The 26,807-nt window shown below is 37.8% G+C and overlaps 2 protein-coding genes across 2 annotated transcripts in view; both read left to right on the forward strand.

The window, feature by feature from the left end:
• The first annotated feature begins 1,668 nt into the window (after positions 1–1,668).
• LOC139141360 (serine/threonine-protein kinase PLK4-like) lies at positions 1,669–6,114 on the forward strand. Its single transcript, XM_070711004.1, has one exon. The coding sequence runs from the start codon at positions 1,961–1,963 to the stop codon at positions 4,877–4,879; it is 2,919 nt and encodes a 972-aa protein (XP_070567105.1). The 5' UTR covers positions 1,669–1,960; the 3' UTR covers positions 4,880–6,114.
• Positions 6,115–10,451: 4,337 nt separating this feature from the next.
• LOC139141361 (PAX-interacting protein 1-like) overlaps positions 10,452–26,807 on the forward strand; it is a 45,699-nt gene continuing 29,343 nt past the window's right edge. The window contains exons 1-5 of the mRNA XM_070711005.1: positions 10,452–10,674; positions 15,738–15,875; positions 16,532–16,639; positions 17,900–18,013; positions 25,697–26,504. Of these exons, the coding sequence (XP_070567106.1) occupies positions 10,573–10,674; positions 15,738–15,875; positions 16,532–16,639; positions 17,900–18,013; positions 25,697–26,504 (1,270 nt within the window). The 5' untranslated portion in view covers positions 10,452–10,572. The remainder of the gene's footprint in view (positions 10,675–15,737; positions 15,876–16,531; positions 16,640–17,899; positions 18,014–25,696; positions 26,505–26,807) is intronic.

Raw genomic sequence — 26,807 nt, forward strand, 5'->3', positions numbered from 1 at the left:
ATTGCTTGAGTAGAGCTGCACACACAAACACCTTTGGGGGTGCGATAAAATCCAAAAAAAAATTGTCAGTTTTTCAAATGACCCCCTTTGCAAACTCACAAGGTCTCAATGTTCAAATTTCCCCTTCTGACTTGCTATAATTTTGGAATTATCCCTCAAAGTGATTGGACAGAAATTAAAGGTGGATTGCAATATTTTTGCGCAAGCGTGTATGTACAAAATTTTGATATTTTGATTTAATTGATAATTAGCTGTTGATAATGTTGATTCACTATAAATGGTAGTCTATGAGAAAACTATGGAATACTTTTTCAATACAAAACTAGCAATATCTATGCATTTATAGACATTTGATAATTGAGATAGATGTAATTTGAATAGGTTTGTTACAACTAGTATGTGCATAAAAAATTTGACTTTAGAATTTCACCAAAAATGTTCATTCACCATACATGGGTGTCTATGATAAAATTGTGAATGTTTTTCCAATGAAAAAGTTGTTATACTTGTGCATATGCAGACATTAGATAATTAACATAATTGTACTTTCTCATTATTAATATGATGGTTAAAGGTGCATATTATGTGTACAAGAAATCTGATTTTGGAATTTCACTGAAAACATGTTCATCTACTATACATGGAGTCTCTGAGGAAACTATGAATAATTTTTTCCCTATACAAAACTAGCTAAATCTTTGTATTATAGACATTTGATAATTCGATCATTTTAAAGTACTTAGTTAGACTAGGGTGGTTAAAAGTTGATATGTGTGCAAGAAATTGGATTTTGGAATTTCACCAAAATGTTGATTCACTGTACATTGGAGTCTATGAGAAAACTATGAATAATTTTTTACAATGCTAAACTAACTTAATCTGTGCTTTTATAGGTGTTTGACAATTGATATAAATGTACTCAAGTTGATTCAAATAGAGTATTTGAAAGTTCAGATGTGGACAATAATAATGATATTGGAATTTCAGCTAAATTATAGTTTCATTTTTCATGGTACTGGTAGTCTACAGGTAATTGTTACAATGTAAATATTTTCCCTGACAAAACTTGCTATATCTCTAATATGTAAGTGAATTGTTCATCGTCCTCAGTGAGCTCGACTTACAATAAGACAAGCCTCAGAGTTGCTAAGGCAAGATGTTCATATGACAGATAATTATACTTTCGTTCAGATGTACAGTCCGTCTATCCACCACTGTGAGTTAAATGACGTTAGCGAATGAAATCATACAGCAAATCATTTTTTCCCCAGGATATTTCTGAACACTGAAACTGCGTTTAGACGGGACGGATACTTTAATGAAAATCAAGTGAACCCCCCTCCCTTGCAGTTTTCAAATTTAGGATGACCTCGCCCTACAGCCACCTTAAACAACAGTCCCCATTTTTACCTAAGCAGACGATGACATTTGCATAAATATTTCAAATCCAAGCTCAACCTTAACATAAGCACAGTCCCTCTATCCACAGGGACTGTGACATAACCAAGCCTCATTATGTACAGGTTCCAAGAGCTCAGGTCCGTTCGTCGGCACTCTGGTTTTGACCCCCAACGAACCCGGAAGTGAGTATTACTACTGGTCTGTTTTAAACCTGATCAGTGATTGGGCGAACCGAGCACAGATGTGTGACGTTTGATAAGTAGCCTCACTTTCAAACTGTAACAATGTCGTTCCAATTTCAAATTGTGTGGTCAGCAGTTGTACTCCGCGAATGTCTCCTAAAATGCTGTGATACAGGTCATATTTTCACTTATGCAGTGCAACATTCGGCAGCTCACAGTGGGACTGTGTACTGATGCACAAATATAGCATTTTTGTGTATTTTCCTGTGTCAGAGGGGAAAGAAAGCAACGGAGAATCGTGAGCTTAAATCAAGCCTTAACTTGCTTGTCAACATTGCTTGTATGTTACTTCAAGGTGTACATTACTCACAGCGAACATGTCTGCTTCAACTGTCATGGGAGATAGTATAGAAGATTTTCAAGTATTGAACCTTATAGGAAAGGGCGGATTTGCCTGCGTCTACCGGGCCCGTTCTTTAAAAACTGGACTAGAGGTCGCCATAAAAATGATAGACAAAAAGAGAATGCATGCAGCTGGAATGGTGTCGAGAGTTCGAAACGAAGTGGAAATCCACTGCCAGTTGAAACACCCCTCCATTCTTGAATTGTACGGTTGCTTTGAAGACGATAATTATGTGTATTTGGTGTTGGAAATGTGCCATAACGGTGAGTTGAACCGCTACCTAAGAACAAACAACAAAGTTATATCTGAGGAAAAGGCACGCATTTTCCTCAAACAAATAGTGTTGGGCCTGCTGTATCTACATTCTCATGGCATCCTTCATCGGGATTTGACCTTGGCCAACATACTATTGACCAGTAACATGGACACCAAAATAGCCGACTTTGGTCTCGCAGCACGACTCAGCATGCCAACTGATAAACACTACACTATGTGTGGCACACCGAATTACATTTCACCTGAAATAGCGACAAGAAGTGCGCATGGACTTGAGTCTGACGTTTGGTCATTAGGCTGTATGCTATATACGTTTCTTGTCGGGAAACCACCTTTCGATACTGATGCCGTAAGAACAACGCTGAACAAAGTTGTTCTTGCTCAATACGAAATGCCAAAACAAATATCGAAAGAAGCAAAGGATTTGATCTCAAGGATGTTGAGGCGCAACCCAAGTGATAGGATAACCATTTCTGGTGTACTGGATCATCCATTTATGACAGGATCAGAAACTATAAGGCACACGTTAACATCAAGATTGAATAAGAGCTCTAGGAAAATGAGAGCAACTGATACATCCCTGGATAGTGGTAATGCTACCATGGCAATGCTAACTCTTGGAGATAACAACTCACATCAGCCAACACAAAACAGTGTGTTGAGAGTTGGAATGTCAACTCCGCAATTGCCATTGTCCTGTAATACTGTACATCGTGAATGTGATACCTCATGTCAGGATCAGAGTGCAAGCGAGAACAATTCCTCAATCTATCAGAACCAGCAGAATACTTTGAAGAAAACAATACTTACGGAAAGAAATAATTCAAATGACTCTTGTAAAGAGAACAGTAGTGTTTGCATTGGTGTTGACCACATCCACAATAATTGTCTACTGCACACCATAAATAAACAAAGTGCAGCAACAGATTCAAAGTGCTTATCTCATGTCTCAATCCATCAAACAAACAGAGGGGAGGAATGTGTTCTCCCGAGAAAGTATGATGAAGATGCAGTTCACAAGGACAATGAGTTATCCAGTGTTAGGTTAAGGAACGGTGACAAATATGGTCAAACTAGAGTGTCTAGTGATGATGCTATATATAGCCATGCAGTAAACAGAGTGAAGGGCCATTCATCTAGGCAAACAGTAAAACATATGGCAAGAGAACAACAGACAACAGCACCAAAGGAAACTAGACAGGAATGTGCTGACATTAATAGAACTCCTGTCAGTACCTGCATCTCAAAATCTGAAGCCAAACACAAAGAGAAATGCAATAGTCAAGGTTTGAGGTCAGATGTACTTACAAGGTTGCAGGAGCTTACACCAACTTTAAATGAAGACAAAGGCCATTCATCAGTCACACTAAACAACAAATTTGAAGAGGATTTAGGCAAGAAATGTGGTAAATTCAGTGCAGAAAACATTTCACCTATTAAAGTGGATAGATTACGGCCCATTAGACAGAGAACAAGAAATGCAGTAGTCAGCATTCTAAAGAATGGTGAAGTATGTCTAGAATTTCTTAAGTCAAAAGAAAATGAAGACAGAGTTGTAGAAGTTCTCATGATATCAGACAGTGGAACAAAGATTACTGTGTATCATCCAAACAAAGGGAAAGGACTGCCAGTGCTGGACATTCCGCCTCAAACATCAGCTAGTGCAAAGGCCTTCAGTTTGCAAAGTCTCCCAGGAAAATATTTAAAGAAGTATCAGTATGCAGTGAAGTTTGTTCAACTTGTCAAAACTAAAACTGCTAAAGTGACACTGTACTCAGATGAAGCTAAGTGTATATTGATGGAAAATGCACCTCAGGCAGACTTTGAGGCAAGTTTCTACAATGGTGGAAAAGTTACAAAAACACCAGCAAGTGTCACTGTCATTGAACAGGGTGGAAAATCTCATAACTATGTGTCACTGAGTCAAAGTGGACACAATATGCCATCGGAAATCAGATCAATGCTTGAACATGCCAATATATGCCATCAGACTTGTCTAGACTTGGAATCTGCCATGGAATCTCTAGAAAGGCAAATAGGGCATGGTCCTTTCTTTCCAATTGTAGTAAGGAGAAGGCCAACTGCAAATGTGGAAATAAAAACCAAAGAAGATGATCAGAAAATGGAACCCAAAATAACATCAGAGGAAGCCAAGCAAACAAAATATACCCATGCAAATGAACGAGTAACGGTCACCTCTCCGAGTTTATTTACTCCTCATGTGTCTCCCACTTCATTGTTATCCTTCAACGGCACAGTATACAGTACATGCATGAGGTCAGAGTTAAATCCTGGAGGTCAAGCTGCTGATTCTAAATTAAATGTCAGAAGCCATCTTGACAAGTCTCATCCATTAAGTATCAATAATATCGTGAAGAGCATTTTTGTGCCAGACGTTGGTTGGGCATCTCAGTTATCCTCCGGTGAAGTGTGGGTGAAATTCAATGATGGATCACAGTTGATGGTACAAGTCAGTAACATGACAGTGAAGTTCATTGACTCGAATGGAAATGCTTTCCAGTACACTCATCAGGACAAGATACCTGAATGTGTGAAACGGAAACTGTCAAAATTGACAACTATTGTGGAAATGTTTGTTAGTGTACCTGTGACGTGACATGACTGCACAAGAACCCCACTAAAATGAAGAGGACTTTGTATTATATATATGTAGATATTTCATTTTCATATGCATGGTTTTTTTACTTCAACATGAAAACATAAGTGTTGCTGTACAGTTGATTAATTCTATTCTATGTGTACATGTACATGTACAGGTTTATGGAATTGCAAAGCGCTCTTTCTTTTGAAGTAATTGTTCAAGTTATTACATGTACTGCAGTACAGTATATCGCAACAGTTAAACAGGATGACTTTTGTAAATTTATCAATGTTGCAATTTAATAATTTGAGAGCAGCCTATATTGTGTGATCCTAATAGACATGCATGTTACGTACCATTGAAGTATATCAAAACATCTTTGTATTCACATTTTTGAATGAAAGGTGCATGTAGAGCTTCAACTCAGCAAGTGGTAAATCCTGGCCTGATTTATCAGAGTATCACAACTTTTTAGTCAAATACATTGCATGAAAATTATTTTGTAGTACCTGTTTTGACATTTTAGGATTTTACTGTATACTAAATGAACAATTACGTACGGAATGTTTTGAGATTAAGAAATCAGATTTTGAAAATGGTGAAAAATAAGGAAGGTACACTTTGTCAGTGTTCCCAGATAATGTTAGAATGTTAGGATGTCGTGCATCGATGTCATCTCAAGCTACATGTATGCGTAGTTTCTTTGCATGTATGATTAGTACAAAAATATGAAGGAAACTTTAGATTGAAATTGGCAATGATGGATATGGATATTTGCACAAAAGATCATTTTCTTTTTATGTTGATGTTTTCCAAATTCACGTGGTACATATATTGGTTTGTAGATTCTACTGTATTAATGTGTAGTTACAACAAAAGCAATTAAACTAATTGTACATGCAAATGTTGATTCTTTAAAACTGAGACCATCAACTAGTTAAAAGCTCAGGTCTACTGTCTATGTGAAAACCAATAAGAAAATGTTAATTGTTATGAATAGAGTATATGATGTTATATCAAGAACCATTGTGGTTCATTTAGGTTCTCTAATTTATTATTTGCAGTGAGATTTGATCTGTTGTATTTCACAGGTCTACTTGTTTCCATCTTGTATATGTGTAAACACAAAATATGTATCTTAATGAAATCCGTAGTTAATAAGTAGACCATATCCAAAGATATCCAAAAATGCTAGTCGTAACTTGATTATATTCAATTGATATTAAAGATTCCCACTGTTAAGGATGTAACACAGTTGCAATGTGTTATTTTTCAAGTTACATGGATTTTGTAATTCTACGAATCCAAGATTGACGCCAAAAATGGTAGTCATATCTTGGTATCTGAACTGTAAACATCTTCCATGAATATCTGAAATTGAGAAAAATATCCCCAATTAATGCCTGAGTTGCCAAAAAGGATATTTACCTCTGTAAGATCTATTTTGGTGTCTTTGGCCACGTTTGAGAGATCAAAGAATTATTCACCTTTCCATTTATGTTGACTGACAACATGACCCCTGTAATTACTGCTGCATCGTGTAACATGGAAAAACTTCAGTTCATTCTGTATTTGATGAAGCTGATTTTGGTAGCATTGACCATATTTTGGCAATGAATTCATTTCCTGGTCACCTGACATTTACAATACAAACTCTCTGAGATATGCAATTCATGACAAATATAGTATAGAGGGCGTTGAATATTGTTTTATATTGTTCTTTTGAACCAAACTTAGCTGAAATTATTATGTAGGCAAATACCCTACTTCAACTATACAACCAGAATCGATCCACTTTATGTACATATTCATATTCTTTTGCAACAACTTCTTTAATCACCTTTTTCATCAGCACAGATTGTCAATTTGTATTATGGAAATAACGGGCGACGCGCTGACCATTGACGTTTATTTATGGGCAAGGGTGAGGCTTGCTGAACCCGTTAATTTGGCTTTCCTTGAGCCCGCGCCCTTAATTAAATGTTAATGGTCAGAGCGGAGTCTGTTATCTCCATTATATTATCAACGAACCAGAGAAAACTGTCAAAATTTGCGAAACTTTTCGTAGCGAACGACATCTGGGCCCCATAACTGAGCAATACGCGACGCACTGTCACGCGCGCTGTAAAATATTTGCAAATCCTGAGAGATTTTCAGAAAAAAAAGTATCTCAACTTGGCCCACAAGTCACTTCCCATAGGATTACATTGAAATTTGCTGGAAAATCAATTTCTGCTATTGTCATTTTCATGAAAATTTGCACAAAGCTCAGTCTAGAGAAATAGATAATAGTGTTCAAATAAAATGATATGGTCACCGAGCTAACTTTTGAGATAAACAGCATTGAATTATTTCTTCCATAGAAAATGCAATGGTGAAAAAATGCTGACTCAGCATTTTTTCTCATAAATGGCAAAATTCATGGTCATGTATCTCAAAAACGAGCGCGGTGATCCCTATATTTTATCACACATTTTGATAATACTTACAAAGGAGAATCCAAAAATCTACAATTTAGAGAAATGACATTACTTTTAATTTTACCGATCATACATCCTTAATCTTATTATTCATATTCACGGGCATGTAAACAGACCATGACTGTGTATTTGTGGTCAGTCATGTGGTTCAGCTCGACCAATCAAAATGCGACAGGCAGGGCATGGTAATATAATGACGGTTTAACGTGTTTAACACACACACACACAAAACGCAAGTCAGCCAATTGAGCTATAGACCAAAGTTACACAGATTAATCCATGTGGGGCCAGGGATCTGACATTCACAAACTGCTTTCAAAGTATACGTGTGAAATAGGAATGCTTGATATTTAAAGCGCGGTGGTCGTTGCGCTGCGCGTGCGCATTTTTTTGTTGATAAACATTGATTTGAAAAACATTTGTAATACTGAAAAAAAATCAATAGTTACTGCTACTGTCTCTTTTAGACTTTGAATTTTGTTTTTTGTTGAAAAGAAATTGACTCTATGGGGCCAAAAAAAATGGTGTAAAGGTAACCTTTGTTTGGAAAAACAAACTCTTGCCAATTTTTACCCATCTCATTCAGCGCCCCTATAAATCAAAGGGTCCATGTGCCCTCTATTAAAAATTACTTTGTAGTGTGGGCGGTTCATGTTGTATGTACGCACAGTCTTTTTACACAGGGACTGTGACGTACGCTTTGGGTTGTAAGACCACGACCACGGTGGTAATGCGAGACCTGCAGCACCAGAGTGCTCTGCTGTGTCAACGACAGATCACTGAAATTTATTTTAAGACTTTTGGCACTCTAATTAAAGGGACATAAGCGTGTCTGACCTAATCTGTATGTCAAATGAAATTTTGAGTATTCCTTTTGTCAACACAGCGTGTATGTGTAGTGATATTTGTTTATTGTTTACAAATGAATTTCAATTGAATTTTCAAACAATAATAATGTAGATTATACTCATATATGATATAGGTTGTGCTGATATGCTAAATACTTAGCATTAAATTTCAGTTCAGGGATTCAATGCAGAAAGTGTAGGGAAACCACAAAACAAAAGTTCTGAATTAATAGCCAAAAGATGCTGCTTAAATTTAAGCCCCAGTGCTGCTAAGGGACTGGTCAGTTTCTTCGGCCTGGGGGGGGGGGCGGTGGATTATTTTTTGCCAACGTCAAAAAGTGACTGACCCCCCTATTCCAAATTTTGAAAACAGGGTGACCCCCCCCTCCGCGGGACAATGGTAAAACAAAAGGTGGATATAATATAGATATATATATTTTATATATAATTTATTTTCAACAGTCATTCTGTGTTTGAATGAAATTGTTGTCATGTCAGTTGTAAGATAGGAATTTCAAAGAGTCAATTTTAAATTTTGACTACAGTACATTTTGAATGAGCTGTGAATGTATTTCACACTTTCTATGCTTATACCAGATGTCCTGAACTGTTGTACAGAAATGGATGTCAATCATTGATATCAGAGAGGAAAAAGCAGTAAATCCAAAACTTTTATGGGTGACCCCCCCCCTATCACCAAAGTCAAAAACGGGGTGACCCCCCTCCCATTAATCCAGCCATCCTATTAAATCTCCTGAGAAGCCATAGAGAGCTATTTTAGCCAAATCTGATGAGTGCAGTGTCTGAGAGGACCTTTTCTTGTAACATTGAAACCATAAAAGCACAGCTAATAATGACGAAAACTGCCTTTTTTTAAATGTTATTTTAGTAATAAAAAAGCATCTTTTTAGAGAAAACCTGAGACGCAAAGGAAAATAGTTGCATCAATGAGAACGAAAGATATCTTGTCATTTTTCTATCTCTAAAATACGTCACTGTATCAAATATATATATTGTGAAATATTTGTGCATGATGCTTTCTCATACTGAATTCTCATAGAGACTACAGAAAAGTATCAGGAATTTGTCATGCTTTCCATATGAACTGTAGATTTCATAGTGCACTTTCACTTAGCAAACATCAAGATATCTCTGACATATATCTCTAATTTATTAAAGTATGGCGCCCGAAGGGCGCACTGAAAAATATGAAACATCCTGATATCTCTGATATATATGTCTTGCATATTAAAGTCATGCACCGGAAGGGCGTGCTGAAAAATGTCTGATATCTTAAAGTAATGCGCTTGAAGAGCACACTGAAAAATATTGAACATACAGATATCTCTGATATATGTATGCCTGATATGTTAAAGTCGGGTGCGCTGAAAAATATCTCTGATTATTAAAGTTACGCGCCCAAAGGGCGCGCCGAAAAATGCAACTGAATGATGAAATTTGTGGCTGACGCGATGCATTTTAGGCAATGATGAGCCTGTGTCAAAATTCAAAAACACACTGACCCCCCCTATTGGGCATTTCCAAAACATGGTGACCCCCCCCTATCACCAAAGTCAAAAACAGGGTGACCCCCCCCGTGAATCCTACGGCCCTCCCCAGGCCGAAGAAACTGACCAGTCCCTAACTTTCGATGGTTTTTTTTCATTATTTTTTTTATAAATCAATTGCAACTTCTTATTCTACTCCCCAAAGAATGTTGAAACACCCACTATTTAGCTTGTCAACTTAGCGTCTATATGTGTAAAATGCATGAATATTGTTTACATTTGAATTCTAGTCCGACCAGAAGTCAGTTTTCAACAATAACAATGTAGTTTTTCTATTTTTTTTCCCAACAGTCTGAGTTTTGTATTCATATTCATTTACTTAATTTCTTTTCTGTATATGGACAACCGAGTCTGCAATAAATAATAATAATAATGCACTTTACAACCATAGGGGTTGAGTTGACAAGCTGGATACTGTGTATATCAACATTCTTTGGGGAGAAGAACAAGGAATTATGGTTCACATTGATACACGACTGTGTGGTATGCATTAGAAAAGTATAGCAACATTCCGTTTCCAACTTCCTACGTTTCTGATGTGTACCACAACCCGGGACCACACCGCGACCGTCATGTATAGATGTGAGCGAGTAGAATTTTATGCCTGGAGTTTTATACATATCCCCATGGCCCCAGGTGATTGCCGAACACACCATTTTACGGCAGAATGTTTACGCATGCGCTCAACAAAGGCGCCAATCTTTATACGAAGCCCAGAAGGATCGGATAGTAAAGGCTCGTACTAATAGTGATCAGATATCGAACTTGTGATTTCGCCTCGCTTGAAGTATTTCTGTATAACGTGTAACGGTATGAAAATGGTCGAAGAAAAGGACGATGAGAGTCTTCTTCAAGTGCCCAGCGTACTTTTCAAGGATATAAAATACTATCTTATCGGTCAAGTTGAAGAGAAGGTATGTTTTGCACCCGGGGTTTTGCATTGGCCTTGTCATAGCATAGGATGGAGGTGAACCCATGTAGCCCAGAGCAGAATGTCTAGACTTGCTCCAAGTCTGTGGGCATGTAGATATCGAAACAGAATAAACCGAAGATATAAACTTCAGCAAAATGTCGCATTCGTGGTAGGCTGTCGCGTAGATCGTCGATGGAACGCGATGGCCTACTACTAGCCAAGCGACCGAGGGCCAGTCCACAAAGTCGATATGACAAAGTCCTTCCTCCAATACAGATTATTATGCGACAGTGGTCCTACTATTATTCATTTTATTTGTTCAGAACACAACAGGCACTATCGGAGAGTGCAGTAAGGTACAATGAACTATTACAAATAACATACATTTGTTGAGAACATAACATCTTACTGATATAGTGATAACATGTTTTAACGTTCTGAGGAAAAGGGAGAGGTGCGGAGCCGTCATAATTTACGGCGGGGGTGGGGAGGGGGTGGAGGAATTTTATTGAAAACTGAAACTTTGAGTACCCCCTCTCTAACAAATTGTGAAAGATCCCCGTCTCCCTGCAACATAGAAAAGTTAAAGGGACAAAGTCTTTTATTTTCTACAAATTTTTTGACGGCAAAAATCCCCAGTGAAATCAATAGGCGACCAAAAAAGTGACCATATATGCCTTCAAGAATATATAAAACTGCCTTCTTGCTCCTTTAGGCAATTTTGAATGTTTGTCTGGGCATCCAGGCAATTTGAATTAACCTCCATGGTTGAACCCCAGCACATAACAAATTACTACACACTACTTCACATCATCGTTCGGAAAATGTAACAATGTCAAGATGTAACTTCAACAAATGGCATTGATAGTAGGGGAATCCCAAACACTGCATTCTCGATCTGGAGCCATATAATTATATGCATGAGTAGGGCTCGAAATTAGCGGTAGTCTCGCGTCAACTGACTACCAGTTTCTCTGTAGAGACTACCAACTTTGCAAAGTGGTAGTCACAATTGACTACTAGAATCGAGCGGACCATTCTCCACCGCGCTGCACTGTGGCACACACAAAACCGCTGCACTGACCTAGTTGTCAATGATACCACAGTCAAAGCAGCTCATGGCGTCACAGACGTAAGTTTTGTAGTAATTCAAACTTTTCAACTATTGGCAAACGATTTTGCAACATTAATGTAAATGTACTTTTTGCTTGGCATGCAGTCAATTTTCTCGTCAATTATCGTGGTTGCGTCGGTCACGTACGCACCACTTAGCACGTTGGCATTGAATCGAGAAAGTGAAACTTGAAAGAATGAGCATAATGAACCATTTCCAACGAATTTCCAAGCCGTTGCCGAGCTTGAGATCTGAGACGATGATGTGAGATGAAACAGACATACTCAAAGCTCTACACATTGGGGTGAGTAAGCTGACAGAGACAGCGACGTTCGTGGGGTAAACAAGTCAAAGGGACTTGATGATGCAGGTGATGGAAACACACCCAAAAAACTCAAATTCACAAGAAATTTTCAGAAGTCTTGGCGAATTGGGAGAGAATCCTGTTGAAATATGACTACATGAAACGTGTGATGTTCTGTACTATATCAGCCCACGGAGTGACACTTCTGCTTTCACAAGACAGACTGGCTGTACAGTGTTCTCCCCAGAAATTTCTGAAACAGGATCGGCTAATTTGCATAACAATAAGAATAACTATGCAAATTTTATGTTAATTACAATACACATCATCACTCCATAGCATCAGAAAAAATCCCACAATAAAAGGATAGAGTAAAATCTTTTAATAGTTTTTTGCACTTAAAGCACTTCATATGTTACATCCATATTTTCATCCAAAGTCTTCCAGTTCTCTCTAGAATAACATTCAAAATCAGACCTTTTATGTGATCCTCTGTTACTACAAGTTTGTCTGTAGCCAGATTGCTAAAATCATGGACATCTTTTTTAATCATCCATGGCAAAACAGTTACACGGACAAGTTCATACGGGACTGAATATTGCACTTATAATTCGGAGTCAACAGAGCATGCCTGCAGAGAAATATGTTGACTTTAAAACTCAATTCATAATAAAGAGAAGCCCGAAAATATTGATACCGGGTATTTTCAAGAACAAGATTTGAAATTGCATCAACTTCTACTTCGACAAACGTACGAAACTTCTACAACAGCATGGCGTCGGCCACCATGCATTGTGTGGAACACACTTGAACACGCGTGACCTTTGAATCTATACTGTATACCCTAACCGTACGTACATAGCTGCTGTATTCAGATGATCACACGAATGATTAATTTAGCTCATGCAGTTCCTTTTTATTTCATTTCATGATGCTTGAATATTGTAAAACTGGTCATGGGTTTTGAAACTGGATCAAGTGCAATTGTTTCTCAAAGTCAATCGAACGAATCCATGCAAGTTACGAATGCGTGACACGAGGTGACACACATGGCTTCAACGTCATATTGACGTACACAGATCTCGGAATGGGTAACTCGACGGACACGCAACGATCTGAACACGCGACAGTACCATACATTTTTGCATCTGATGTTTGTCTCAACCAATCGTACGATTTCAGCCACATCTGATCGAAATCACTTTTCCTGACCTTCGGATCTTCACCAGTGCGAGACATTGGTGGCAACGGCAGTTCAACCAGTTGCCTATAGTATAGATCATGCTTTGACTGAGTGCCCGTTGGCAAAGATGCAACACCGAGCCTTTCGTTGAGTATACTCCATGTCCGTTGTATAAAATGGCCATTGTCTGTACAATCGGCAGCGTAACAAATTTCATGCTTTTTGAATTTAAGTTTCATCTGTCTTAGCCGATGTTCATTTGCACTACGGCCGGCCCATTTATTCTCCTCGGCACAGACAAGCGCAATACTGGGTGCTTTGCACCCGATAGCCCTGCCTCATTGTGTGTAAAACACCTAAAGCATCGACATAAAAGGAGAACAGTCTAACCATTTCACACATTTTGGTGATGGAATAAGCCTTTTAATCATCTGGCACATCGTGTTATTGCCACATTAGAACCGTTTCACACTTGATACGCTCGCTGAAATAAAAGTGACAAAATCGCCGCCGAGAAACAAAGACGTCAGCCACATTTAAAAAGAGTATCAGCGGACATGAAACAGGATCTGCATGGAAAATAAAGGATCGTGCGAAAAAATAAAAGATCAGGCGAAAAAAATAAAGGATCGGGGCCGATCCTGTTAAACGGCCTGGGGAGAACACTACTGTACATATGAGGGTTGAAACGATCCGAAAGTACGAGATGAGTACGTCACTTCGAGCAGTCGAGAAAATAGTCCTATGACAATCCGTGATGGCATTATGCTAAATGCAAACTGGCGACGGGATAATGCCTGAAATGCTGACCCTGAGATATCCAAGGATCCAAATAAACACCCATTTCCGTTCATTCGACGAAGACGCAGTTTTAGCGGCAACTAAAATGATCGATCCGAGGAAGTGGCCCCAATTGCATAACAGATTTTACGCAACTGGGTTTTCATTTGCGTAAAATGTATCAAAATGCGTACGGTAGGAATCAATATCTGAAGTGAGTTTGGCGGTCATTTCTGTAGAACTTTGGGGTTCCTTTAATGCGCATGCTCTATTAACATAAAACAATAGCCTGGGGGCTTCAAGGTATATGTAACTGAACTCTTTCAATGCCGTGATGCATGTCTCATATATGGTCGTTGAGCAGCCTAATGACTAGTAAGTACTAAGCCTAAGTACTGAGGCATACATATGCACGTCAATTTATTTCATGATACACATTGTTATGTTGACAATTGAATTCTGGAATTCAAATGTAACACTGCATTTTACACATATAGACTGTTGAATGTTGACAAGCTAAATAGTAGGTGTTTTAACATTCTTTTAGGAGTACTGTAGAGTAAGAACTAATTTTACTTGCAATTTACATTTAAAATTAACTAATGTTAAAATCATCAAAAGTTAGAACTAGGTTATGTCTCAATACGGCAGAGTAGGATTGACCAATCAATGAACCTCAGTCGCCAACCTCATAGATAATTAATCATTTTATTGCAGGCTTATAGATTGCAACACGTTCAGAACTTTTTGGCAAGTTTTACCATTTGATTTTAGCACTCGGTAATTTTGGAAGTAAATATTACACACATAGTTCAGTATGAAATGGCAACCGACCCCATTGGTTAGTACATAGAAAATTACTCCTTTTGATGGTTTTGTTGTCAGGTATGACCCCTGGAAATCAGGATATAACCCCAGTAAATTTACAGTAACTTATTTGTCACCAAATATCGCTTATTGTTGATAAAATTTTAAGTTGACTTTGCCATCTGTGATACAGTGGATTTTCTAAGCTTTGCAACAATGGTTCAACTATTTTTGTCAGTTATTGGAGCATGATAGAACCTAGTCTGGCAGAGACCCTGCAATTCATGTTCTTCCATGTCAATCAATTAGAACACATGCGCCCTTCAAAGACGTGACGCGAATCCCAGGGTCTGGACGTTCTTGCAAGCGACCAGTCGGATTTCTGCCTGATCCGGGTACTTTGCAAAATTCCATGCATTCGTCAATCAAAAAGAAATGACAAGTACCATAGCCAAATAAAATTAAATGACAAATAAAAACATATCGCGTATATAAGTCTACTAGCTACTAGTATAATATTCTCTCCACCCAGTTAGATAGGTGTTTCTTTTGACGTCACTACCCTTATGAATATTCATATCCTTGCAAGAACTGACAGTTGCTTTGTCTTGCCAGCGTGTCTTCTCACAGCTGCACAGCGTAGCCTTTGAATGCAGGCCCATCGCGGTGCTCACAAAACAAGGCACAGCGACTGTGGAGAGTCTAGATGGAACCCTACCAAGACTCCAATTCTTTATGTACAGATAGATCAATCAATGCAATGACCAGATATTTTTGCACTAAATTCTTGAAAACATTAATATCAATCTGGCTGCTGAAATGATTCTCTGATAATTTTTCAAAAATATTGATTTGTCTACTTTGTTTTCCAAATAGATTGTTGACCTGCTGAACAGAGGAGGAGCAAACCAAGAAACCTACTTGACAACCAATGTAACACATGTCATCACAGATGAAGGAAATCACGATGAAGTCAGTGAAGCTAAAGATATCTTTGACTTGCCAGTTGTTATGGTAAGCATGATGTTTAGTATGAAATAATCATTATTGAAACAAGATGTTTCTGACAAACACTTTCATTCCACTGATGACAAAAACTATGTCATGTAGTGTATGGTGTCGGGTAGAAGTGCTCGCTGACCCTGTGTAGTCATAGAGACATACATGTAGTGCAGGGTCACATTACTACATCCACTTTGCATACTGAATGACCAGCACATCACATTGACTGACATATTGAAGTTCCTCAGTGACAACAATATTGCAGAGCTACGTTTGCCCATCGGCTGACGTGGATTACTGTGTCAGACTATGGTGAAAGGACACCAGCATAGACTGCACAGTATGCGGACAGAGAAAAATCAAAGGAAGCAACTACATGTACAAAGAACCTGTTGAAAAAAAAGGAAAAGGGTATTGATTTATATATATATGAGTATATGACATGGTGTTGATCTACACTGCACCCATGACTACATCCAGGACTCCGACATTTACAGAGTTTTAGAGAATGTCACACCAATGTTTACAGGATTTTGTTTAATCAGGCTATTCCATATTTCTGGTCAAATCATTGGAGTTTTATAGTTAGGACAGGTATTTGCTGTATTTGATTCAAGAAATAAATTATGTGTGTGCTTTATTAACTGTCGGCAATTTTTGTTTTCCAGTCCTACTGGGTGACTATGTCTATTAAGTGTGGCTGTATTCTACCCTATTCTGCATTTTCACCTGGAACCAGTCAGATTTTCACTGGAGTTGTTGCATGCCCATCCCAGGTAAACCGTAGTCTCCTATATATACCGGTAACTCATATACAACTATCATTTAGGCCAGGTAAAAGAAATTACTGTTCCTCAGATTTTTTTTGAAAAAGCTACAAAGGTGGCAATCCAATTTTTTTATGAACCAGCAAAATTTTCCTCTAGTTGAATTATTACTAATGAACTGGAGTCTAGATTTTACAAACTATTCACAATAACAGAGGCATTACTTATACAGGCAGTTTTGACAAAACAAAGTCTGAAATTTCCACATGCTCCCAAAAAAGATAACACAAAAAACTTCTAAAATGTCTTAGCCGTCAAAAAATCTATATAATCGGAGAACGACATTTCAAGGAATTGATAACATCTGTCCAGTTGGAACAACTACGTTATGCTTTGTCAAAACAAATAAAAATTTACCACAAGAATGAATGTCAACTCTGGAAGTTTGTTATTAAATTATTCCAAATCTGATTCGGAAATTTTCCGACTTTCATCATGACAGTTCATAAAACTCAGAATTAAAATATATTGTGAACAGTTTTGTGATATTTAGTTTCATTAGTTTTTAGCTCACATTTGGTATACCAATGTGAGGCTATCGTAGAAGCTGAATCAGTTCATTTGCATCCATTTGCATGTCTGTATGTATGTAAGTAAGTACATATGTATGTATGTATGTATGTATGTGTGTCCACGTCAAAAACTCCTAAACTACTGTCTGAACTGAAAAATGTTTTTCTCGAGGGTCTATGGTTAGTAAAACTGAGCTTCATACGTTGCAAGGTCAACAATTTGGAAAAACTAAAAACACCTGCAGACATATTCCATGTGAAGAACTTCTACATCTTTCCACCCTGGGTCCCATATCCATCTTTATCATTATTGGATCAAATTGGTGAAAATCAGTTAAGCCTGACAGGTACCATATGTTGCATTTTAACAAAAACATGAATATTTGAAGGTACCTGAACACCCAGAGTACTGAAAATACGATTTACGGTCTAAACCGACTATAACTTACTTTGCCAAGTAGGTGAAAAGATAGATTAGGCTCAACATTACTTGTGTTTTTACTTACTCAGCACATGGGAAAGTGATACTGTCTGGCAGGATTATGATTAACAAAAGGTTTCTATTTCATGTGAGCTGTATATTCATTGCCACTGGCACTACTTTTTTAAATATACAAGGTTTCCTTATGTACATAAAATCATTAGAATCGTTAGAAAATCCCTTCTGCCTCTTAAAAATTGTGTATTGTACTTGCAGATTACTGGACAAGATAAAGATAAGCTCTGGAGCATAATAACGTACTATGGTGGTAAATGTCAATTAAATTTTGATAAGAAATGTACTCACCTTATTGTTCCCAGACCTGAAGGGGTGAGTATTTTTTCCAGAAAATCCATATGCTGTTTAATTGAACTTTAATTGTACTTCTAATGGACGTAAATGATTAACGCAAGTAATTACATTTCTTGGTTGAAACCGAGGCAATCTGGAAGCAATGCCTGTCATTGGGCGTACGTAAACCACAGTCACTCGTAACTCAATACACGATGGCCGCTGTGTGGTATGCATTATGTATACCACACAGCGGCCATTGTGTATTGAACCACAAGAGACTGTGGTACTGACACACTGGACGTGTTAGCGTTGCACATGTCCACAGAATTTGAGGAAGCTGGAGGCGTAATGGGAACAATCAATATTTTCATAGACTACAACTATAATAATCCGAACTACAAAAACACAAGAATGTAAAGCTTGTATATCCCTAAGGAATTACATGAATAATTTTCAAAAACAACAAACTTGAAGCTGGTCGCATTATACTGTGGGTTTCGCATTGCAACCAGGGTATGGGCGGACGCGGCGTTATAGTGTTCACGCCGTTGAGATTCATACAATTTTTGTTCTCGAAAAATAACGTAACTTTGTCTGAGCTATGTTTGAAATCGTGTATAAACTTCGCCGGAGGTACGTGTTGTGTGATATCATCAGGCATTTGCTCCATTCCTTGCCTGCAGGACCTAGTACCTATGACTGGAAATGATTGACAACTTGCCCATTGCCGATTGGTGGTATTATTAGTCCCCGCGGACGAAGTCCGGCGGGGACTTCAGGGCTCGACGTAAGGTCAAATCATCCACTAGCCCGAAGGACTAGTAGCAGCTCATTTTTAGTAGTCCTAAATGAAATCTACTAGTCCTGCTCAATCAAAGCCAAATGTTGCTCTCATGTTGTAAAGAGGTGTATATGACCATTCTCATATTTTTTGTCGCAAATGTTTTTAAACCCAATAACTAACTTTCATGCAAGACTAGCACATTTGCTTACTGCAAAATGTTTAACTTTGAATCATATATAAACCACAAAAATAACCTGAATGAAATGTCCTGTGTAGGAGGAGAGGTCATGAAAATAGCCTATTGCCATCAAGAATAAAATCAGAGGTAGGGATGAATTTGTTGGAAAATCCTTCATAGCTCAGGTAGTGCGCCATTAATTTGCAAAGAACATGTTTGTTCATGGTGGGGACAGATTTGTTTCTCCAGAACTGAAATTCATACTGCCATTCACAAATGTTCCAGTGGAGTGCCTTCATATTTTTGACATATTATCACATTTTAAAATTGACCAGCTTGTGGGGAGGACCTCTCATTTGTAATAATGGTTTGTGAAAAACTTTGTTTTTAATAGTAAAAATGTTGCATTTTTACCATTTGTGCTTGTGTCTTTTATAAGTTTTTGCCAGTTACTGGTAACAAAATGTGATTAGCACAAAAATAACCAACAATGACTCCCAGAAATGATTGGATACAACAGTCTGATACACCCATTTCATACGTTGTTTTTTCACTACTGTTTTAAGGTTCACTTCACTGTTATTGCCCCAATAATTTACACTTTTCCACTAAAATGGCAAAACAATAAGTTGCTAGCACCAAGTTATTATCTGTGAGGAATTCCCTCACCTGTACAAGCAGTAGCAACTTGCCATAGCACTGTTTTGGCAAGCTAGATGGCTCTTTTTAAGATCAGCTTCAATCAAGCTAGGGGGTCTTGACTATATATGGAGGTCAGCATGTGGAGGCATTCTAAAGCAGGGTCAAGCTGGCTACGAACTATCGGAGGTGTTGTTTGGGAATGCCCCTGAAGAAATCTTGAGAAAAATCTTCTTTGAAAGGCAAGGATACAGTGTTTGAACGAAATTGTGGGGTTGCTCATGTTTTTAGGCTAAGTGATGAGCTTCAAGCAAACCAAAATACACGACGTGCAGACAATTCCGTTTGATGCTCAGCGTTGCATTAAGCCATGTTTCCCGGGGCCATGTTACTGGCATGTACAGTACAATTTGATTCTCCGTAGCAGGTAAACTGTTTCATTTTAAGTTGGTGATCAATAAAGTTTGCTTCACTGTTTCACTGTCCAATTTGTTTGGGTAAAAGTTAGTTTATTTTTATATAAAATGATCGAGGCTTGGTTCATTCTTATCTATGAGTGGCCTGGCGTCCCATTAGTTTTGTAGCGATAAACTTTCCTAACTACAGAACTTGAAAATTGCACTAGTCCGCAGGACTACCTCCGAAGACATTTTTACTAGTCCTCTTGAAAATTTACTAGCCTCGGGCTAGTGGGCTAGCGCTTATGTCGAGCCCTGGACTTATAGATTGGGTCCTGTCCGTGTGTCTGTCCGTCCGTCCGTCCGTCCGTCCGTCATCAACAGTTTCTCAGATACTGCTGAACCAATTTTGTTCAAACTTGGCACAAAGGCATAGCACTATGACCTACAGATGCACATCGATTTATTGCGATACGATCCAATATGGCCTCCAGGCGGCCATTTTATTACGATTTTTTTCATGTACGGAGCCATAACTCAGACATGTTTCAACCGATTTTATTCAAAGTTGGTACAAGGACATTGACCAATGTCATAGATATGCACGTCAATTTGTTTTGTGATATGATCCAATATGGCCGCCTTGCGGCCATTTTATTACGATTTTTTCATGTACAGAGCCATAACTCAGGCAAGTTTCAACCGATTTTATTCAAAGTTGGTACGAGGACAATGACTAATGTCATACATATGCACGTCAATTTGTTTTGTGATACGATCCAATATGGCCTCCAGGCGGCCATTTCGTTTTGATTTTTTCATGTACAGAGCCATAACTCAGGCATATCTCAACCGATTTTATTCAAAGCTGGTACAAGGACATTGACCTATGTCATAGATATGCACGTCAATTTGTTTTGTGATACGATCCAATATGGCCTCCAGGCGGCCATTTTATTACGATTTTTTTCATGTACAGCGCCATAACTCAGACATGTTTCAACCGATTTTATTCAAAGTTGGTACAAGGACATGGACCAATATCATAGATATGCATGTCAATTTGTTTTGTGATACGATCCAATATGGCCGCCTTGTGGCCGTTTTTTTTATGATTTCTCATGTCCTGAACCATAACTCAGACATGTATCAAGCAAATTTATTCAAAGTTGGTACAAGGACATTGACTTATAGTATACATATGTACTTTGATATAAATATGTACTTTGATTTGTTTCTCGATAAGGTCCGATATGACCACATGGTGGCAATTTTGTTATGTTTTTTTTTCATGTCGAGAACCATAACTCTGGCAAGTCTCAACTGATTTTATTCAAAGTTTGTAACTGGACATTGAATTATGTCATACATATACATGTTGATTTTTTAAACGGTAAGATCAAATATCGCTGCGTGGCGGCGATTTTGTTACAATTTTCTCATACTGAGCCATAACTCAGATATATTTCCACCAGTAGCATTCAAAGTTAGTACAAGGACATTGACATATTTCATACATGCTCGTCAATTTGTTTCACGTCATGTAGCAGTATCATGTCAATTATTGAAGTTTCATAATTAGGCTGATATGTCAAGAAATACTGCATCAAATTTCATGAAACTTTGTACAGATGTTAAGCTCACATTGCTTCAACAGTGAAAAAGACATTTATCAGTGTCATTTTAATTAATTTGTAATTGCATATGTAATGAACTTTCCTAATTAGAGTGATATATCCACAAATACAACGTCAAATTTGATGAAACTTGATACAGATGTTGATCTTATAGTGTTGTAAATACTGCATTAAACTTTATGAAATATGGTACCGGTGATAATCTATTAGTGTTAGGATAGTATGAAAAAATGTTTTGCAACATCCTGTCAACTAATTCCCAGTTGACTCATTTAAGGACCTTTAGGATAGTGGCCTACATTGGTTTTATGTTTTTCATCACAAGGGAACTCATTCTTGGCCATTGAGTGCCATCTGTATCAAAGTATTTTTATCACAGAACCTGTAATCAAAGTACCCATTAGCAAGCGGGGACTGTGTCATCAACGATGACTTGTTCTAAAAGTAGTTCAGCGGTGTAAACGTGGAATAGTTGGGGAAAAGCTCTCTTATTTTACAAAAGTTATCAATTCTTGGCTTGTGCATGTGATAAGTATATTATTCTAGGTGAACTTATAGGTGAAAATATGGATTTCTTTTTTTACGTCCATGCTTCTATCAATCAGAAAAATTTGTAGCTTTGGCTGGCGACCAAAATTTCACGTCAAAATGTGATGATTATTTACAAACTTCAGAGGGATATGTTTCCTAATCTGAATAGCTGCCATAGCACTGATTTTGCCAGTTCATTCTGCTGACTGTGAAAGGGGGTTTAGTGTGTAAAACAACATAACTTATGACAGAAATCAACTTGGTGCTGAACGGCTGGACACTCCGGCAACTATTATGGTAGAGGGCCCTAGAATGGAAAAGTTCAACTTCATCAGTGCACTTTCACAATCGACTGCACAACGTCCGGTTCGTAGACACTGCATACTGGTATACGGTAATAATGTTTTCGGAGTCAAGTCCATTTTTAGAAAGAAAAGTGTTACAACTATTTTGAGAAGAATTCATCAAAATGGTTTTAAAGTACTTTTTACATATTGGTAGCGAGATTCGATGCAACTAGAAGTCTGCAGGGAGTCAGTATGTTGCTGTAAACTGACAAAGTTTTGAATAGAAATCCGAAACACATATCACTGCAGTTCCAGACTTGACAGCAGTTTACATCACAGAGTTGTTAACATTCTGCAATCGTCCTTGTATCTCCGAATTTTCCCTCCTTTTGCAGTTTTTTAACCGTCAGAATATTATCTGTGCGAGGAGTGCTCCATGATTCGGTAAAGTATGTATGTTAACTACTGAAATGTTGTTGTTTGAAAATTGTGAACGGCCAAATTTGCGAGGACAGTGTTTAGCTTTGTGTAAATGCATGTCTACCTTACCGCTACTGACTCCACCAACCGTTGTAGAGTCTCGATTCATCGCAAAGTTTCGTCTGACAGCGAAAGTCAGTGTTAAAAATGTATTTTCTTGTACTTTTCGGGTGTAGACATGTGTAGCATATCCGAACTTTGGTGTTTCTATAGGCTAAAACAGTACCAAAATGTTAGAGGTCGTGTATTTGAGCTCCGATAGAGTAGTTATTTTGTATACCCTGATTTTCATCAAATTTTGCGTGACAGATGAAATAAAGGTAAGATTTTCATTTCGCAGGACTGGGGAAGTGTAGACCTGTCTAACTTGTAAATGTTTGTTGTTATCGGAGATTTTTATGGTAGGGAATGTAAACTTAAGATGTCGATACCTAGCAAGAGTTTTCTGTAGCGTCTATGGCTAAATGTACACTGTTTTTATCGTCTGGTGTTTTCCTGTTGGCTTTGGCTAGAATCCAAAATGTGATCTTCATCGTTACCAGAACATTCACCATGATTAGTATCAAAAAAACCCTCAAAATTCTCTGTATCATTACTCAGAACGTGCCATGCAAGAGCAAAGTGTACATATTCAGAACGTCAGTTTGATCGTTAATGAGATTCAGTGTTAAGTATGAAGTATTGCTGTCGGGGACCGCTTGGCAAATAAACTTAATATATTCGAAGATAGATCGCACAAAGAAACCACAGCAGTTGCCTGTCCCGTTTTTCTCGAGGGTCTATGGTACATCCTCAGTTGTATAAACTCCTACCCTTGTTTAACTCAAATAAAGAAAGGTTTATAGGAGAGTAACATATGACGTTACAGTCTTCTTAACCCTTTCACCACCATGGTTTGTCCCAAATCCATTGTTTTCTAGGGTAAAGTTGGACCTGTATACAGGGAACTGGGGGTGAAAGGGTTAATAGATCAAAGAAACTATTAAAAGATGTAAAACAATGAGACATCGAAGTTCCCGTGACATCATCGCTAGGATAATGCCACGTATTTCTGTACGTTTATGAGGGTTCTGTGACCCTGCACACCCCCGGTACCAAAATAGAATACTCCTACTCTGATGTCACATCCGCCCTTGTTTACAGTCTTTTCATTCACGCACACGATGTTGGTTTTCATTTGTTAAAGCAATTAACGCTCCATCTGTGAAGAGTTTTTACCGGTGACTATAACAATTTTCATTGCTATGTTGCTGTTTTCACAAGATGATGAATGTTTGATCATAGAAAGTTGGGCTCCTTTATGTGCAGCCAATGGATGCCAGTGCATTGATGCTGTTGATCGGCAGTATACATGACGTCTTCGTTCCAAGTTTACTTTTTATTTCAAGTTGTGAGTCAAACGGAAATTTCACCAAATTGTCACTTCAGTATCTAGGAATTGTGTAATCAGTTTTGTTTGTTTGGTTTTTTTTGGTGGTTTTTTTTCATATTTTGCAATGTTTTATTGGGTGTGCATTAATTATTCACATCACATCCATTGAATTGTTTTTTTTCTCCGTACAATAAATAAATAGATGTATAAATAAAGTATAAATACAGTCTAAAATAAGCGACATTTTGCTGGTTAATATAAGTGATGTAGTAGGGGTTGCCACTTTTTCAAATGAGACTGTAATTTGTTATTTTTCTTGTGTAATCAGTTTGATTTGAAACAGTGATATAAAATATGTCGTCATTTAAGTGCCAAAATCGTCACTGCCTTTTGCTGTCTTTTGGCTATGGTTAATACTTTTATATTGATTTTATCTGTCCTTCACAATTTCTTTGGATGGGTCGGTGGAGTAAAAGCCGCCGGTACCATCAAGGGTGCAATGTGTGAAATCGGTGTGTTGTTACAAATTGAAACGAGTAATAACTAGTGATGTTGTAAAACAAAGAAGCTACAAATTATGTGTTAATCTATCTTGCTTTTGTATGATGAATTATCGTATGGAAGACTTCTGCTGTTAAGCGGGGCTGTCAATCAAGGGTGTCGGGAAATATCTGAAGTGTCACGGCATTGTAGCAAGTGTCACGACGATCAAGGCAAGCGTCATGGAAATTTGATGCTTGAAGGGTCTAGGGAGAACACTGCAGTTGGTGTGTTTACCGAGTGTTTATAAAAAAGTTGTTAAGGTGAATGATTTGTTGAGTCCTTTATTTTTTCCATGCATAGAATAAGGTTTGTATTCACAGTTTGACTTTTTTAACATATTTATCTTGTCTCACAAAAATCATCTGTTGTCCTGCTTATTTTTGGTCAGCGGGACAAAATGTCCCACAATATTTTTTTTTTCTGGTGAGAACACTGCTCTACGTTCAGCCAGTACTCATCATTCTTTGTCTTCAGTATTTGCTAAATGTGTCTATAATCTACCAGCTGATTGAAAAAAGATTCAAACAGTACAATTTCATAAACTAATCGATGGCTCTACTACTATTACTGTAAGAATGTTCTTATTGGAAAGCTTTGTAAGTGCAGTAACAAGTGTAAATTTATTGAATTTCTCCCAAATATTTTGATGTTGTTAACATGTTGTGCAACTGGAAGGGTACTGCCATTAACGGCAATTTTTTTGTCCCTTTGAAATTCTTTACATCCCCAAATGGCTGAATTTTCCTGTTTTTTTCTCTCAAAATTCATAAAAGTAAACTTTCATAAATACATGGTTCACAGCTAGTACGGTAGTTTCAAAACGTTATGCATGCTTTCCTGCCCTTATTTTGAGTATGTTGCTCCTTACAGGCAAAGTATGAATGTGCTGTACAACACAAAGACAGTTTTAATGTGAAGATCGTAATGCCAGACTGGATCATAGACAGTGTTACCATGAAAATCAAACAAAATGAAGCAAAGTACCATCCACGGCTCATCATTCCTCCAAAACCACCTACACCAAGACCAGTCATAGAGACAGTATCTGAACCTGTATTGGAACTTGAGAAGCATCCTGCCAAGGTAGACCTGGCAAACATTGTGAAAGAGTCTGATACTTTCCCGCAACTCCCAGTGAATCAACCATTTGTTTATGGTCAGATGGATAGTAAAGTCACCAGTACGTCTAAGCAGCCTTTTCCAGCATCAGCTGCAAACAACAACAGGTTTCAGGCTTTGCTGCAACAGAATATACAAGGGGACAAAACTTCACGTGAGCATCCTAAGCCAAAACAGAGAAGATCACGGACTAAAACTCAGGATAGACATCCACAAAATATTATTTCAGTCCCAGATACCCATGAAATGGGACCAGGACCTTATGGAAGATTCCAAACAAATGCATTGGAAATGCCTGAAATGAGAACACTACGCAATATCACAAATAATGCACAAATGTCCCCAATGATGATGATGCGACCACCGGTACCAGATGGACGTGATATGTCACAGGTGTTGGCAGCATTAGGCAGAGCTTCAGCACGGCAGTGCATGAGACAAAAAACACCTGGTTTCAATGATACCAACAATGTTCAGAATCAGCTACAACATCATCCTCCAACACCTCCATCTTTACTGCAATCTGTTCATTACTTTGGACATGATTCATCTCAAAACAGTAAGTGTTTATGAGAAAACTGTGCATGATTATTTAAGTAGAAATAATTGAAATGCAGATGTCATATCAATGTTGATTTTTGGACACCATGGGTCTTGAGGCCCAAACAGTGTCCTTTGTATTATCAAAGCTAAATACTCTGATGAGCAAGTACAATGTTGATGAATGACCTGCTGAACATAATAAGTATGATAACTGGGTTTCCGCTGGGTCAGCAGCTTATGTTCTCAAAAATGAGAATGGTTTGCTAAAGAAATTCTCATTTTGAGAAAAATTTTCTCATGCAATAATTACCATAGACTT

The sequence above is a fragment of the Ptychodera flava genome, chromosome 9 (assembly GCF_041260155.1).
Source record: "Ptychodera flava strain L36383 chromosome 9, AS_Pfla_20210202, whole genome shotgun sequence".
NCBI lineage: Eukaryota > Metazoa > Hemichordata > Enteropneusta > Ptychoderidae > Ptychodera > Ptychodera flava.

Excerpts from the sequence above, each read along its gene's own strand:
- LOC139141360 (XM_070711004.1), top strand. The coding sequence starts at position 1,961 with ATGTCTGCTTCAACTGTCATGGGAGATAGTATAGAAGATTTTCAAGTA.